The 17,077-nt window shown below is 53.6% G+C and overlaps 1 protein-coding gene and 1 long non-coding RNA gene across 2 annotated transcripts; both read left to right on the forward strand.

Annotated features, from left to right (window-relative positions):
* Positions 1 to 11: 11 nt before the first annotated feature.
* On the forward strand, positions 12 to 4,677 carry LOC128854448 (uncharacterized). The gene is made up of 5 exons (XM_054087994.1): positions 12 to 128; positions 763 to 844; positions 1,539 to 1,677; positions 2,204 to 2,377; positions 3,414 to 4,677. The coding sequence occupies exons 1-5, from the start codon at positions 12 to 14 to the stop codon at positions 3,700 to 3,702; spliced, it is 801 nt and encodes a 266-aa protein (XP_053943969.1). The 3' UTR covers positions 3,703 to 4,677.
* A 772-nt stretch (positions 4,678 to 5,449) lies between these two features.
* LOC128854431 (uncharacterized) lies at positions 5,450 to 9,096 on the forward strand. The gene is made up of 3 exons (XR_008453530.1): positions 5,450 to 5,915; positions 6,013 to 6,975; positions 8,601 to 9,096. It is a non-coding gene; the product is annotated as an uncharacterized LOC128854431 (long non-coding RNA).
* Positions 9,097 to 17,077: the final 7,981 nt, after the last annotated feature.

Here is a 17,077-nt window from a genome sequence, read left to right on the forward strand (position 1 = left end):
TTAATGGCCTGATGGCCAACTGGTTCTGGGAGCTGGAGGTGGAGGACCAGGTGGGGAGCGCTGGCCGGGAAGGAAACGTGCATGGAGAAGGACACTGGTTCCCCGAGAGCCGATATCCCGTTTCCAGGGTGGGTTTTGATCTGCTGATGAGCTCCGGTTACGCTTTGCTCTGTGAACAGTTGCACCTTTGGAAAGCAACTGACACTTCCCACGGCTTGCTAAAAATTCCTTGGCACCGGAGCAATTCCTTGGGCTTTGTTCAGCTGGCGGGAGCTGTTTCTGCTGGCAAAGCGCCGTACAAAAACGAGGTGCTTTTTGGGGCTGGTGGCTGGAGAAGCAGAGATCCAGCTCCGGGGTGTGGGAAGGGGCAGCTCGGAGAGCCGGGGGCTCCGGGAATGGGACAGGGGGTGCATGGGGGATGCAGGGAGTGTCTGTGTCTTCCCAAGCAGGTTTAATCCTTGGGTATAGCAAACGCTTCTCTGCTCCATCACCTCTCTCCAAGGCAGCCACGTGGAGACCTCCTGCCCGCAGTGGGCACGGGGCCGGCACAGCTCCGAGCCCCACGTGGATCCCACATCCAGGGTGGGCCATATCCTGGCGATGCTACAAGCAGCATCGGGTTCTGCTGGCAGCATCCTGTGGTGATGGATGGGGATGGGACCTGCAGAGTCAGCACCAGCCCAGCGAACGCTCTTCTGCGCTCGTTGGAAGCCACCGTAGCAAGCAGTGCCTTTTTGCTGATAAATCTTGTTTTTAAATTAGCCGGATGTCAAGCTGGTAAATAATGCATCTTATATGAGAAGAACGCTCGGAGCCAGGCTGGAACAAAGAGCCGGAGCTGCAGGTACGGCAGGTCCTGTGCGGCAGGAAGAGCGAGCGGTGCTGGGAAGCAGGTTGCCTCCTCGACTTGCCTTCCAAATCGCTTCTTAAAATTCTTATTTCCCACAACATATCCGGTGAGCTTTTTGCAGAAGCATAAATCCGGGAGTAGCTTTGATGGGAGCAGAGAGGTTTTAGGTGTGTGAACTCAGTGAGCAGCGAGGAAAGCAGGAGGCTCTGGAGGGATCAGCCCCGGGGAAGGTCTCTCCCTCCTTTCAGCAGCGTGTGCAGCCACGCCAGAGCCATCCCGGTGGGTGCCTCGCTCCAGAGCCCTGCAAACAGCTTCCCTGAGCCACTTACCACTGAGATTCAAGTAGAACAGATTGTTAATTACTATTAACAATCCCAGGAGCTATGCAGTACTGTGTGCCGCCTGCCTGCCTGGAACAGATGGGGCTGAAGCTCCTCGAGGTCTTGGATGCAGGTGGTTTTGCCCTGGATAAACCCCCCCGTGGCCCCCAGCTGCTTCCCGAGGGAGCCCAGTCCCAATGGGAGGTGCTGGGCAGGGCTGTGCCAAGCGCCGGAGCCCTCACTGCTGTGATCTGAAGGGCAAGAGCATCACCGCGCCTTGGCTGTGCGGCCTTGGCTCGTGCAAAGGGCTGTGATGGGAGCCGTTTGTGGCACCTCTGTGCCCTGAAACCGCCCTCTTTGCTTTCCAGCAGACACCCAGGTTGCTTCGGGCACACGCGGCCGCAGAGCAGAGCCAGCAGGTGAAGGAATCGAAGTCATGAACGTGGCTTGGACTCAGGAGTGGCTGAAGCCCTATGGAGAGCAGGAGAGCAACCCTGGGGCACATCCGTGAGTCCTGTCCTGCTGGGGTGCCCTCATTCTCCCCACGGCAGCACCGTCGGGAATACGCGGGCGCAGGGCTGGGCTGGGCTCGGTGTTGGGTGGCAAATGCATGCGGTGCTCGGTAGGAACCGTGCTGTTCCAGGAAGGCTGGCAATGGGCGTTCAGGCCATCCGCAGAGCTGCTGCCCACATCTGAGCAGGCTGTGTGGAGGAGAGTCGATCGGTGATGAATTATGAGCTGCTATTGGAAGCAATTGCTGAACAGCAAAGCGCCGTGAGGCCGTGCAGAGGAGCCTACGGGGTGGATGGGTGAGCAGTGCGATAGACTCCCTCAGTACTCTTAAACGGGCAGGGAGCAGCTAAATAAAAATCTAGGTGGTTTCCAGGAATAAACAAAATGGAATTATCGAGGAGCTTGTGCTCTGTTGTTAAGAATTAAGCATTTCACTGAGGGGACGCAGCTGCCCAGCATCCTGCTTGGCCGCGTCTCCTCGCCACCAGCCTGGCGGCTGTGGGCATTCTGTGCCTTCCAGGGGCGCGGGGGGGGACATAGCCCCCACTGCGGTGCTGGGATCCTGCCCGGCCAGCGCAGGGGCTCGTGGCTTGGCTGAGCATCGAGAAGAGGAGAAGCGGTGCTCAGCCTCGTGGTGCCCATCCAGCCACCGCTGCTGGTTCAGCTTAACCTCTGAAGACCATTTCCCACAAAGGTAATTTTCTGCTTCTCTACCTCAATTCTATTTGTCTTTTAGAGGATAATTGGCATCACTTCAGTGTTCTTTTATGCCCGACTAATTGCACCTTGTTTCAGGAGTGAAAGTTAATGCCTCTCCATTTGGGTTAGCAGCAATTTATGATTAAGGCCAAGCAGTGCCGCTGCCTGCATGGCTTGAGACACACTGCTTGCACGGTGCAAAGAGTTCCCATTTGATGTTTGAGCTGCTCCTGGCTGCAGACGGTGCTTGGAAACACCATTTTCGAGGCCTCATTTCAGAGGCTGCTCATCAGGCATCAGCGACTTTGATAGCGTCAAGGACTAGAAAGTAAATACTTCCACTATAAATCTTGTCTGCTTTAAAGTAGGTTATATTTTCAAAGTACTTTAGTTCTTAGGAATTTAATATTGCCATGTCAATTGTAAGACAAGTAATTGGATGGGGAGAAGGTTGTTACTGGAACCTGAGATTAAAGGCAGGATTTGAGACGTGGTGTAGCGTGCGGGTGGGTGTTTTTGTTCACTGCAAATACGACTCTGGGGGTTTCGCAGGCAGCGTTTCTGTTTGAAGCCGGCCCTGCTGCTCCATGCGGTTTGCCGCGCCGTGTCCTGCTGCGGCTGGAACACAAGGTGACTTGTGGACCTGACAATAGGAAGAGAACGCCGTTTCTCACTGAAGCAGCCGTGCAGCAAAGCACTTGCATGAGGTTTCTCCAGCATCGCCTCCCCCCGGCGCCCCAAAAGGCTCAAAGTAGGGCAGTGAGGGGCAGAACCTCTGTCCAGGAGCGGTGTGTTCATGCAAGAGAAGCTCCAGACCTGTGTTTAATCCTCCCCGTGGGTGGGTCGCTTTAATCTCGCCAAGCAGTTTATGTTTTAGGGTATTAAAAGCACCTTGTGCCCACACTGGGAGAGACCCGGGCTGCTCCCAGGGAAGCCTCCACCTCCCTGCTGCCCTCCCTTTCCCGCTCCTGCCTGCGGCTGGAGTTTCCCACATCCCATGAGCAGCAGTTTCCCTGTCTGTCCTTTTCCAGATCACACCTGCAGCAGCGTGAGCCGGCCGCCGGCTCTTGGGGTGAGCAGGAGCGGCTGAACCCCGACTGTCCCTGCCAGGCGCTTGGCTGCTGCTCCCCAGAGCCCGGCAGCGGGAATGTGGCTTTCTCAAAGGTGCGAAGTGATGCCAGCAAAGTCCCAGAGCTCCGGGAATTGCATGCCTGCTGCCGTGTTCCCACTGGAGGAAGCCAAGCGCTGATCCTGCAGGTCTGTGATCTGATGCCCCTCTGCCCACCCGGGTTGAGCCGGGAGCAAACGGGCTTGGTTTAACGACAGGGCTTTAATATTTCCAGTCCTGACCTTCCTGCAGAACAGCGGCTGCCGGGCAGGTGAGCAGGCTGGACGTGCCTAATGGAGATGGATAGCGGATCGGCTTCTCTGTCTTAATTTGCTTATGACCTAGAGAATTAGCGGAGAGGCTCTGTTCTCCTGCAAGCTCAGGGCTCCTCGGGGAGGCAGTGGTATTTGCTAACCTTTCCCTGGCTCACTTTACATAATCGCACACTCCTCCAAACGTCCGCAGCGTGACTGGCTCATCCCTGCTCCTTCCTCCTGACGGGTATTTCCCTTGTTAAGTTTCAAGAATATTGCTCAGCGAGGAAAGGTGCTGCGTCCCTCCTGCCTCTTCCTCCGGCGGCTCTTCTTAGCTGTGCCATCGGTTCACGGATTCGAAGGGAGGCACTTTGTTTCTTCAAGGTCTCCAAGGATTTCCTGTATCCGTGAGCCCAGAGAGAAAAGAAAAACAACCTGAAAGCTGCCTGCCAGCCTGCTCGTGCGATGCACTGACTCTCTTCAAAACGCATTGTGAGGCTGCCGAGGAGAAGGGACTTCTGTTCGGAGGGCGTTGCTGAAGGCAAGCGAGGCAAATCGGCACAGTGATGCGCTGAGCACCAGGCAGGATGCTCACCATCCAAATGAACAACCCAATAACACAAATATCCCAGATAGCCAGGGAGCTGGTGCTGGGGTCTTGCTGATAAAAATGACTTCTGGCTTCACTTCTGAGAGGAGCTTGAAAGTTCCCCATGGCATTCCAGAAACGCTGGTTTTAGAGTAATAAACAAGGAATAAAGGAGGGCCACAAAGATGATTGGGGGGCTGGAGCACCTTCCTTATGAGGACAGGCTGAGAGAGTTGGAGTTGTTCAGTCTGGAGAAGAGAAGGCTCCGAGGAGACCTTAGAGTGACCTTCCAGTGCCTGAAAGGGCTACAGGAAAGCTGGAGAGGGGCTATTCACAAAGGCTTGTGGGGACAGGATGAGGGGGAATGGGTACAAACTGGAGAGGGGCAGATTTAGACTGGACATTAGGAAGAATTTCTTCACCATGAGAGTGGTGAGACACTGGCTCAGGTTGCCCAGGAAGCTGTGGCTGCCCCATCCCTGGAGGTGTTCCAGGCCAGGTTGGATGGGCCTTGGGCAGCCTGAGCCAGTGAGAGGTGTCCCTGCCCATGGTGGGGAGGTTGGAACTGGATGATCTTTAAGGTCCCTTCCAACCCAAAATATTCTATGAATTTTCTGCAAGCTCACAATATTCCTTAGGCTAAGGTTCAGCCACCACGAGGGCATCTCAGCCCAGTAAATGACCTAAGAAGAAGTGAGTGAGGGTTGCGGCTCTGGGAGCAGCAAGCGCACACCCTAAAGGCAAAGCCCAGCAGGAGCCAGAGGTGTCCGGATGCTTCGGGCCATCAGTCACCCTCTGGGCACAGTGGAAAGGAGCCCAGTGGCCGGAGCTGCCCACGAGGCAAACAGGGCTGGTGGCCACAGGGGATTCCTGGCACCTCCTGGGATGCTGCCAGGGCTTTTGCCCTTGGATGCTCCGAGGGAAACGAGGAAACCACAGCCAGTGATTCCCTCTGCAAAGGCCAGCCCAAAGAGCTCCTCCTTGCTGCCAGTGGCGCGTGGCCAGGGCGGGGATATCCTGAGCTGGGCGCGATGGCCTCACACGTGAGGCACCAACCATGGGCGTCACAGAGCCCTGACACCCCCCCTGCTCCCGCTGCCAGCGGCACAGCTCAAGAGCTTGAGGAAAAGTGCTGGGGAAGCTCTTTCCTAGGATTTGACATTGAAAAATGACCTTTAGGAACATCTGAAAAGGTTTGTACTGTTCATCTTGAGGACAAACCCCATGGCTTTCAAGGCTGAGTGCCGTTGCTGCGTTTGTTTCAACATACGGGATTTGGGTTTGGTTTTTTTAATAAGAGACTTAACCTTTTGCATGTTTGATTTCAAGCGCTGCTCAAATACCTTGCCAGGAAAAATAATGTCCCTGCTCAGCTGAGTGTAAGCAGGTGGTGCTGAGATTGCCTGAATTATGTTGAGTACCTTTGGTAATTCAAGACTGAACCTCAGCTGGGCCAGAACGGCAGTTACCCAGCTGGAAAAGAAGTGGAATCTCCTAATCTGCAGTCATGGGACCAGGAATCCAGGCTGGATTGTAGCTCCTCAATTGTTAGGGCATGACTTCACGTTCCCAGGCTGTGCAGGTGAATGCACAGCTGGAGGGCAGAAACTGCCGTGCCTGCATAAATCGGAAAGTAAATAAAGCCTTGTTCTAAGCTATTCCTGGTTTGTGCTTTGCAGAAGCCGTGCCCACACCATCACGGGTTCCAACAGAGCCACAGACCCCTCCTGCTGACACCGGAGTTACACCGGAGCCACAGACCCCTCCTGCTGCGGGCGCTCCTGGGGCTGAACGCATGCGCGGGAGCTGAGCCCGTGGCTCTGCGGGTCTGTGGGTCGTTTGCTGCCCGTGCACGGTTTCCTCTGCACAGCCGTCGAGAGCCTCCCATCCCACGGTGCCTCGGCACAGCAGCCCAGAGGATGCCGCAGCCCTGATAATGAGGATGGTGATGCAGCGAGGAAGGCTGGTAGGCATCGGCACTCTGTCCCGGCTTCCGTTGCTTGGGCTTTTTTACCCGCTAATCAGCCAGGTATTATTCTGCAGTGAGTTCAATCCCGTCTCTCTGAGAGGGCTGTCTGGCACCCAGCAAGAGGACAAAGTGGGTGATTACTTTTTGTGCTCTCAGAGATAAGGAGCTTGAGAGAGGCGCGCGGCCTCACCGAGAAAGGATGAAGCCATTCATAGGCTGAAGTTAAAAGAGTGTGAAGAAAGATAAGGAGCTAAAATGAGAATAAAATGAAGGTAGCAGACCGGCCCAGACAAGTAATCAACAGAAATTCATAAGCTTGTCAGGCACAGGCGATGGGAGTGGAGTCAGGAGCCCAGAAAGTAGAATGGGATTGCTAGTACTGAACCAGAGCAAATTGAAATTAATTCTTCTCCATGTGTTTTTGCAGAAGCGGGAGCTGCTGCCCGTCCACCGTGAGGCAGAGACCTGCATCACTTCTTGGTGCAGAAAGGCCCTGCCCAACGCCCTGGTGCCCATTGACCGGTGCCGCTGCGAGGAGCTGCAGGACGCGGTGGTGGAGAGGTGGCAGGTTGGAGCCCTCTGCCTCATCGGACCCACCAGGAGACTCCTTCCAAGCTGGTCCATAGCAAACCCTCCTCCAGGGATGCAGTGTTCTCCTCCGCGCTCCAGCCAGGTAGGACAAAACGATAAGAAATGAATTAACAAATGATGCTGCAGCGCTGAGCGGTGGCGCACAACAAAGCCCATCGTGCTCGGCATCGTAGGAGTGTGGTCTCAAGGGTTTCCAAGGATGAGTAGGGGTGTGGTCTCAAGGGTTTCCGAGGATGAGTAGGGGGTGGCAGCAATGTGGGAGGAGGGAAAGCGTGGCTGATGGCAATACCAACACCCGCAGAGCCCGGCGGATCGTGCTGGCTCCCACTCCCCTCCAAAGCAGCTCTCTGTTCCCTACAGCAAAGCCCCTTTGTTTTGCACCCGTTGGGTGAGTGCTGCATAAACAGAGATGCTGAACGGAGTTGATCCAATCTGCCACCATCACCTGATAGGACAGGCGTGGGAGTGTGCGTCCCTCAGCCTCCCCGCTGACCCAACGCTCCCCTCGCCTCCGGCAGGCATCAATCCATTCCCCCGACAGCGCCGTTGCTGTGATGAGCTGCCGTTAACTGGTGTTTTCAATTCTACAGCTTCTTGCTATTAAAAGCCCCTAATTAAGGTAATTTGAACAAAGACATTTGCCTTGAAATCAGTACGTATTTCAATAAGGTATTTTAATTTTCAGGCGAAAGTTGTTAGCTATTGATAGCGTGCTAGTGGTGGCAGGGAAGTGTTTATAGAGTCAACTCTACAGAGTATAGAGAACTCTTTATAGAGTACTTATGATACTCATTTCTTTTTTAATCCCTTTCTGTCTGCTGAGCACATGTCAGACTTGCAGGGAACGGCAGAGCAGCCCCCCAGGTGAGCCAGCATGGAGCTGTGGGGAGCTGAGCCACGCCGCGGCCAAGTGCTGCGTTTGTGGTGGCTGGGATCCTGCTGGCAGGGATCATGGGAGGGCTCTTACAGAGGTCCAGCTTGGTCAAGGCACTGCGGTGACCTCCTACAGCATGAGCTTGAGTGGCTTCAGATCTCTCTAAAATGCTAAAGAGAGAAGTTCTGGCTCTGGGAATTGATTTCTCACTTTGCCCATGTCAAAGGCTGCCCGAAATAGCTGCTGTCAGCATCCACATTAATGCGTACTGGCACTGGTGATGGGGCGGGAGGTGGGAAGGGGCTGGCTGCCTCTCCTGCCCTCGTCTTCTCCTGCAGAAGGAGCCGGAGCATCTCATGATGTTTCCCACTCCACGCTCATCCCTAGCACCTCTGTCCTGCTGCGTGGGGCCGTGGGAAATCGCCCAGCAGCTTTGCCACGCTCCTGCTTTAGACCCAGAAACCGCCTTCTTTTCCCCAGGCGGCATCTTTGGGAAGAGTTTTGCCCCTGACGTCCCCGTGAAGGCTGGTGTCCCCCTAGAGCCGCCAGCCTGGGAGGTGCCCACGCTGCTGCTGGGCAAGGGGAGGGAGGCATCGCCCACGTCCCGGTGCCGGGGACCCAGTGTCACTCCGGTTCACCCAGCAGCGACACAAACACGACGCGCCCAGCCTCGGGGTGCCAGCAGCCCTTTGGTTCCCAGGTTTAAAAATAGTTACCGGCTTTGTAAACAGCTTTGCACAGAACATGACTTAAAACTTGTTTTTCATCCCCTCTGTGTTCCTCGTGGGAATGAACGCTCTTATCTCTTCCTTTCTGTGCTGGCTTTACTGCAGGAGAGGCACACGAACGATACGGCACATGCACAGCCAGCTTCGCGTCAAGGCAATGATCTATTCATTTATTTCTACGTCTACAATGCTCCAAGTTCTTCAGCAGCTCCAAGAGGAAGCAGCAGCTCAGCAGCCACCAGAGAATCGCTCGGAGCCTCTTACCTACCAGGCAGTAGCTTTCAAAAAAAAAATCTGCTTACCAAGGACTGGCTTTGGCTCTTTCTCAAGAGCTCCTTCCAAATCCAAGGTCTGTCTGGCAGTCTCCACGCTAATAAACACTCGCGCATTAGTAGTTGTGGAGTTTTCATCTTCTGCTGAGGAGGTATGAATTATGCAGCAGGGGAGAGCGTGAGTTAGTGGTGTGTAAATCACTCGGTGGCACCAGCTCCCCTCGCCTGCAGGTACGCGGTGCAGAGCTGCGAGGAGCCCTGGGCTGCTCTGCCAACCTGACTCCGGCTGCCTGCAAGTCAGCACAAGGGCTCCTGCGCGGGTTTGTGCCGCGCGGGTTTGTGCCTCCCGGTTCCCAGGCGCTGGCTGGGAAGGCTGTGGGCATGTCTAGCTCTGCTTTCCCTGGGAAGGGCACGGCTGCCCTGCAGCTCCGTGCTGCCACGGAAAGCAGGCGCTGCCTTGACCCTTGCCATGCCACCCCGTGCCGGCTCCCAGGGTTCTCCCGACGAGAGGCTGATGATGAAATCCAGAGTCGCGCGGTTTTGCTGTAAGAAGGCGTTTTCTGTAATGCGCCAAATGCCTTTATTTCATCACTGCACACAAAAGCTCTCCAGGGATGGCTTGAACGTGGAAACAGGTTTGTGTTGGAGGAGCTGCCAGGCGCTGGCTGCTGGTGCCCTCACCCCCACACCACTGCCTTCCCCCGAGTGCTCAACTCCACTGCTGTTTTGCCTCTTTTTAAAGCTCTCAGCACGAAGCTGCAGTGTAAAGGTCTGTTATTTAGGATTTGACAGGCAGGAGGAGACTGTTAGAAGTCCAGTTGCAAATGAGATGTGGGAATACGGAGCTCTTGGCAGAAACCTTCCTCCTGCAGGGATGAGACGGGAGCAGGGAGAGCGGAGTCCTGCGCCCCAGGCTCTCCCCGGGGCCAAGGGACAGACTAACCAAATGAACTCCAGCAGCTTGCAGAGCTGTGCCACATCTCCCCAGTCCTGTTACACCGCTCACACCCACACACCTCTCCTGTTTTACCCACCCAGTAAATCCTGAAAGATTTGCTTTCTTCTTTTCCTTTTTGCTTTTCATCTGCAGCCCCTGAACAGCCTCCTGCCCAGCTGCTGCTCTGTGAGAGGTTTTCCCTTGTGTGATGTAGATTTTTTGAGTTTTCTACTCATTATTAGAAGGAATCTTCCCATGAAATAAATAATTCACGAGTGGCAGAGGTGGTGAGGAAACTGCTTTTACAGAGCAGCCCCGGCCACTGCCTCTAGGCTCCTGTGAGCTGAAGGAGAGAGTCACAAAGGAGCAACAGGCACACGGTGTCACACGGTTGTATTTTCCCGTAGCAGCACTATGATCTACGAGCTGTAACAGCAGATCTTTCCAAAGCAGCTATAATCACTCATAAATATTTATGGTGCTTAATCATGAGGCAGCAATGGTGCAGAAGCAATAATCCCTGACGCAGCTGCAATGTCCTGAGCGCAGCCAGGACGGCTCTGTTACTTGTCCAGCATAGGGGATCCTCCTGCTTTCCTGCTCCTCGTCCTTCCCACAGCTGCTGGGTGTGGGGGAACACTTGGAGTAAGGACCATGTGTGTGAGAGCGAGAGCAAGGTTACGAGAGTAAGGCGCTAGCTTTGTTGCAACCAAACAGAATTGCAGCTTTCATCTTGCTTCTTCTCCTCTGGTCCTGGTGAAAGGGACTCTGTGCATGAAGAGGTATTGATAGCGGCGCCTCCAGGGCTTTAGGGCTCCTTCACAAGGGCTCAAAGCTGCACATGGGTGCTTGCACGGCCCTGCAGCTCCTGAAAACGCGGTTGCGCATCAGTTACGCGCAGCAGCAGGGCTGCACGGGTCCTCCTCCCGCGTTGGGATCAGCCTTGCAGTGCGCTGATGACTGAGGTGAAACCTCTCGGCTGGAGCGGCAGCTGAGGAGTTTGGCAGCACCGAGGATGTTCTGGTAGGTATTCAAGTTGGGCAAGTGCTTTAGGGCTTTCCACAGTCACCAGTGTGCACATGGTACCCCTTCCCTCTGCTGCTCTCTAAGCATGATGTGCCCGGTGTGGAAGAGCAGCAAGTTCCTCTCCTGCCTCCTCTCCCCCAGAGTCATTCCTGGGAGTTCGTGCCAGTGCCAGCAGTGCTGCCTCACATTCTGTGTGCTTTCCACACAAGTTACTGTCCTTGGCTTTCGAGAGCCGTGCAGCCAGCAGCAAATCCTTGCCCGTTCTGAGGTACTGGAAGCCCTGCCTCTGCGAAAGGCTCGGTCCCCATCAGCCGGGACACTTGGTGATGGACAAGGTGCTCCATTCACCTTGCCTCGCTCAGCCTTGTCTCCCAACGAACAAGCCCTGCCGCCTGCCTGGCTGTCGGTTCCCATTAGCCCGCTGCTCCCCGCTGCTCCATTTTCCCGTGCAGGTCAATCCTCTGAACCCGATTCGCGGCACCAGGCAGCACCCGACGTGAACCTGCAGTTAATTACACATTCTTGCTGAAAATAATTGAGTAGCCTGAGTTCTGCTCGCTGTAATTGCATCCTAATGAATTTATGTGTCAACTTGTTACGTGCAGCTTTGGTGTGTTCTGTAAATTGAGTTCATCGTTCAGTCTCCGAGCGCCAGAGGCACGGGGACTCCGCAGCTGACTTCCCAAGCTGAGAAGGATGCAGAGCAGTCGCCAGTGGTCCCTGCTCCTCAGCAGCTCCATCCAGCCAAGAAGGATGCAGAGCAGTCACCAGTGGTCCCTGCTCCTCAGCAGCCCCATCCAGCCAAGAAGGATGCAGAGCAGTCGCCAGTGGTCCCCGCTCCTCAGCAGCTCCATCCAGCTGAGAAGGATGCAGAGCAGTCACCAGTGGTCCCTGCTCCTCAGCAGCTCCATCCAGGCACAGGTCCTCGATGAACAAAGCCAGGGCAGCAAAGGTATGGGCGGTATAAACAGCAGAGCAAGCTGGGCAGCCCCAGCGGGACAGAGTGGGCTCCTCACTATGGGCTCGTCCTTGTCCCCAGTGCTTGGCCAAGAGGAGGGCTTTGTTCCAGACCCTGCCAGGGCCAGATTTGGGCTCTGCTGGGCAATCAGCAGGATGTGCTGCCCTCCAGCACCTGGGAGGGGCTTCTCAACAGCCAGAGGATGCGCTACAGAAGCGGGAATTAACCCAGAAGACACAACTGTGTGATCCCAGTGATTTCAGTGAGAGATGCAAGCAAACATTGCCCTTCGTTATTGTTGCCTCCAGGAAAGCTGGGAAAGGGGCTCTTGATCAAAGGATGCGGGGACAGGATGAGGGGGAACGGTTGTCAGCTGAAAGAGGAGAGATTGAGGTGAGATCTTAGAAAGAAATGTTTTGCTGTGAGGGTGGGGAGGCCCTGGCCCAGGTTGCCCAGAGCAGTGGTGGCTGCCCCATCCCTGGAGGAGTTCCAGGCCAGGTTGGATGGGGCTTGGAGCCCCTGATCCAGTGGGAGGTGTCCCTGCCCATGGCAGGGGTGGGACTGGATAGGCTTTGAGGTCCCTTCCAACCCAACCCATTCCATGATTCTATGATTGAACCAGCCCAGAACCCTGCCTGTGCTCCATGAAGGAAAGGGCGGCTTGGGCAAAAGTCACCGAAACAACACCGTGCTCCACAAACAGCTCTTTGCAGAACATTGCTAATTGTCATTGTTCTTCATGTTTGCTACCAAAATACCAGCTACAGCTCCCCTACAAAGCTGTGCATGTTAGTTAACCTCATTAAATCCTAAAGGATTAGTCAGCTGTTCCTCAACCACAGAACTGTCAGGAAACATCTAAAGCTCAAAGTTATGCGGCCTGGAAAGTGATTTTCTAATATGCAAACTTCAAAGGAGTTTTGAAATCCTGCAGAGTAAGGGAGACAGACTAACGCTAATCCACCGGAGTGCTGCTTAATGGCCTGTTTAATTTTTGTCTAGATAGGTCTTTCTAAGCAGCAGAATACGAAGGCTGCCTTGCGATGAGCAGGGCTTCGCTTCACCGTCTTGGGGGCTCACGGCACGACGATCTCCTCGTCTCCGTAGGATGGGTCTTTGTGCTGCCGGCGCTGGGGCATGGGGAGAAGCACTGGAACATGCAGGCATCGTTGTCCTCCCTGAAAGCTCTGGGGAGCCCTGACTTTGTGGTCGGAGGAGATTAACGCCATGGGGCTGGGTGTTGCCGCATGGCTTCACTCCTCAAGCTGCAGCGGGATGCACTGGAGGAGCTGCCCATGCACCATACGGCATAGGGAGCTCATCATCACCCAGGCTTGGCATAGGGAGCTCATCATCACCCAGGCTTGGAGGGACCGCCCTTACTCGAATAAATAACGCTGTTAACTGTGAAGTAATGAAAGAATTAAATACTGTGTTTTGAGAGCATGAAGCACCAAAACCCACAAATTAATTAAGCTCCACAGCCCCCCTGTGAGATGCAAAGGTAATTGCTCTGTTCATGGTGCATGTGGGAAAACAGAGAAAGGGATGTGTCGTGGCGGTAGAGCCTCTGGAATGTAAGAGCAGAAGCACGAGAGGCACTTCAGGCCTGAGAAGCCCCTCCTGCATCTCCTGTGGCTGGCAGGGAGCTCTTGCATAGTCCTGGCTTGTGCCGAGCCAGGACAGGGATCCCTTCCCGCTGTCACCCGCTCTGCCCCTGCGGCGTTGGCCACACTCTGCCGAGGCACTCAGAGGCAGCAGTGAATCCTGGGTTCCTCACTCATAAGTGTTGGAGGATGTCGGTGGAGATATCCAGCAGTGGCAAACAGCGAGCCAGACTGAATAATGCATCTGCTCGTGTGTTATCAGTAGAGAAACCTGTTAGTAATAAAAATACATGAGGAGAAGCAAGGCAACGTGAATGATTTATTGGATGAGGGCATCCTCTAGGATACCCACATCTCTGCCGCTCAGGCTGGCCCAGTGTGAGGGGAGAGGAGGAGCGCTTCCCGGCTGTAAGACTGTTGGTGTATCTGTTGCTTGGGGAGCGCTCCTCCTCTCCAGCGTGCTGCTCTTGCAGCATCTCTGAGGCTCAGCTCTGCAGCCTTGCAGCATTTGTACCACCTCACCACTGCATCCCTTGTCTTTGTGCCTTTGGTGAGTCCCTGAGGTACTTCTGCACATCATTCCTATATCTTATTTCATTTCCCTGAAAGCAAAAGGCACCATGTCGTGCTCTGGAGACCAGCGGCAGACCCTGGCATTGGGATGTGATGGTCTTTTCCAACCTAAATGATTCTATAATACTATGATTCCCGACCCTTGTTGATAACAGACAGCATCTCAGCCCGCAGGGAATCTCCACCACCAGGTCACCCTCTTTGTTCTTTTCTTTTTCAGTGGAACTGGCTGTGAAGGCTGACACAGAAACACAGAGAAGCACGTACTCCACCACACCGTCCTTCCCAGCGAGGTCGAGCCGAGCTGTGGAAGTTGGGAATTGGTATCTGTAAAACAGATCCATCAGCAAAGAAAGAAGAGCCCCTGCTTTCTGAGAGGGGAAATTAATTTTGACATCTTAATTATAAGTCGGAGGAGAGGTTGGTACTGGAATTGTGAGCTTTGAAGATTATTACACCGTCATTATTCATTAATGACTACAAAAGGAATGAGCTCTAAATGATAATGGTAAAGTATAATGGCAAACCTATGAAGCTCCTATTATATCCCATTTACTCCAAGTCAGTCCTTTGCTATTAACTCGATAACGGAAACCAGAAGCGCTAATCAGGTTCTGGTCTACAGTGACAGGTGCTGCTGTGTAAACACTGCCAGGAAAAAAGGAGATTAGAAACTCTGTCTCCTTGTGTTTTAAACAATAGCTTTAAACCCAAATGAAAATAGAACAGGGCTTCCAGAACGGTGGATGTGATAATGTGGGGGTGGTATTTTTGTCTGACTGACATGGCTGGGCATAAAGAAGGAGGGAGAAAAAAAGAGAACTCGGAGAGAATTGTCTGACCAGCGCTCTTCCAGGAATGGTGACGTTTGTAAATGACCGCTGGATCTGAGATGGCCCCTTAGCCATGCCAAAAGCCACGGGGAAATGGAGAAACTTGATCCAGAGAGCGAGCACGGTGCTGAGGAGAGGTGACAATTTCTGAGTCAGTGGGCGCTCAGCCAGTGCCCCTCACAGCGACATTGCCATGGTAGCCGTGGCAAATAAGGAGATCTTTATCTCCGGAGCGCGGGGAGGTCCTGGCAAGCAGCATCAGCCACTTGCAGCCCCGCTCTGAGGGGTGGGAAGGGGCTGGGACGGGGTCCCCTTGGCCTGTGGGAGCACCCACATGGGAGCTGGATCCTGAGAGCACCAAAGCGCAGCAGCAAGCCCCTGCACTCCATGCTGGAGCTGTGCTCGCCCCTGGCGAGGGCCTGGCTGGAGTAACCCCTGGGGTCCTTTTTCCACCACCTTGGGCTCCTGAGGAGCAAAACAGAGGGGCCAGAATTCTCCCTGCAGATCCCCTCCAAACTGAGGAATCCTTTTGCCAAGACCTTCATCCGTAGAAGCGATACCTGGATGACCTCCCTCGAGGTGAATCCTGTTCTGTCAGAGTGAGTTACTCGATTTCTAGTACTAAAATGCAAATTCACTTAAGCCCCCAGTAAGGAGCTTATTTCAATACGAGCTGTAATTACTGCTGTGGCTGTAAGGAAAGCTTTCTTTAAAACTTTTATCAAAGTTATTTTGTGTTATTATTGCTTTCTGTGAAGTGCTTGGTTCCAAACAGCAAATAATTCTGCACTTATCTCGGCTCCTTTGATAACGTTTGTCATGACAGATCTACTGAGACTCTAACTACATTATTAACATTAGAAAAGGAAGAATGGGGACAGTAATTTCTAAATAAGTCTGTAAAAACCCTGGCAAGCCATTGCTGCTGCTTAAATACTAATCATGGAAAGACAAGATATGTATTAGCATGCAGCTTTGTACAGAGGAATGTAACCAGATATGAATTATTGTGCTGCTATGAATAATGAACCCAACAACCCTTCTTCAGCCCGGCGAGGTTTATTTGCTCAGATGAGGCTTTCTGAAATGTTCCTGCAGTTGGAAGAGATCCAGTTGGGTTGGTCCGAAAACGCACCTCAGACACCGGGGAGCGACCCCCGGAGAAGGCTGAGAACACAGAGCAGGCAGCTGGTTCTTCTTCCCCGGGCTGGAGAGGTAGGAGCTGTATTTTCCTGGTCCAAACAACTCACTGCTCCTCCTTCGCCCTATTTTCTAGAAACAAAAAGAGTTGTCAGTGTGTTGTTGTAGCTGAACCCCGCTCTCCTCCCTGACGGCTCCTCTTTCAGGAGGATCGGTGTAACTGGAGAGGGCAGGACAGCACCTCACCCTCCCGCACTGGTTCAAATCTGCCTTCGCTGCTGTGACAGAGGCATTTTGTCCCTGACAGAGCAGATTGTGGCATGGCTTGCAAAGAACTACAGGGCTCTGGGGGGTCCCAAAGGCAGTGGAGTGGGCATCTGCTCTGAAGAAACTGGATTTTCCTGCTGCCTTTTCCAGTGAAGTTTGACCATATGGACACAAAGCATTTGTAGTGCTGCTCCATGAGCTTGGGCTGCTCCCCTTGTCTCCCCAGCTGCTCACACAGCCGATACCCAGTTAGAAGAGAGGAGGTGACTGGTGAAAGGAGCAGGAATCAAAGAGGAGCTAGGGATTACATTTATCAGGCAAAGACCGGGATAGGCTTTTGGGCCATGTCAGCTATGCCAAATCCCTGTGAACGGAGCTATAAAACTTGACATGGCTGCTACAGATATTTCAGATCCTGTTAAAGATTTAAAACCTCTGCCGGAGCTGAACCACTTACAGATGCTAACTCGGCTACTGGTGAAGCAGTCTGACGCCGGAGAGAAGGTTCAAGTGAGATTTTAGTTGGTGATGATCATGATGAAGCACACCCGGATGGAGAGAAATGGCGGAATTGATGAACATGGCAAAACACCAGCAAAACAAAAGCTCCTGCCGCTTCTGATAAATGATCTGAATAGTGTGGCAGTAGCTCAAACTGCAGTTGATTTGGTTTAGGTAAGCTCTTAAGAGGAAATGTTTGCAAAGTGTAATTCTGCTCCTACCAGTGATTATGGATTCACAGACAGAAAGTCCCCCCTCCAGTACGCAAGCAGACAAACAAACAAGCCTAGCTTGGAAGAGCAGGAAAACAATCCTTTGTCTCAATTTCTGAATCACCTGGTTCAAGTAAAAAGGCTCAAGCCCCAAGGTGGCAGTAGCCTAAACAACACAGCCTATGGAAGTGCTGCAAGGAGCAAGGATTTGCCCCAGCAAACCCATTGTGCAGCAGAGTTTGGAAGCGCTCAGATC

This window comes from Cuculus canorus, chromosome 24 (genome assembly GCF_017976375.1).
Source record: "Cuculus canorus isolate bCucCan1 chromosome 24, bCucCan1.pri, whole genome shotgun sequence".
Lineage (NCBI taxonomy): Eukaryota > Metazoa > Chordata > Aves > Cuculiformes > Cuculidae > Cuculus > Cuculus canorus.

Excerpts from the sequence above, each read along its gene's own strand:
- LOC128854448 (XM_054087994.1), top strand. The coding sequence starts at position 12 with ATGGCCAACTGGTTCTGGGAGCTGGAGGTGGAGGACCAGGTGGGGAGC. Across the intron at positions 129-762 it reads GCCGATATCCCGTTTCCAGG|CCGGATGTCAAGCTGGTAAA; the intron begins GTGGGTTTTGAT and ends TTTTTAAATTAG. Across the intron at positions 1,678-2,203 it reads AGCAACCCTGGGGCACATCC|GGGCGCGGGGGGGGACATAG; the intron begins GTGAGTCCTGTC and ends TGTGCCTTCCAG.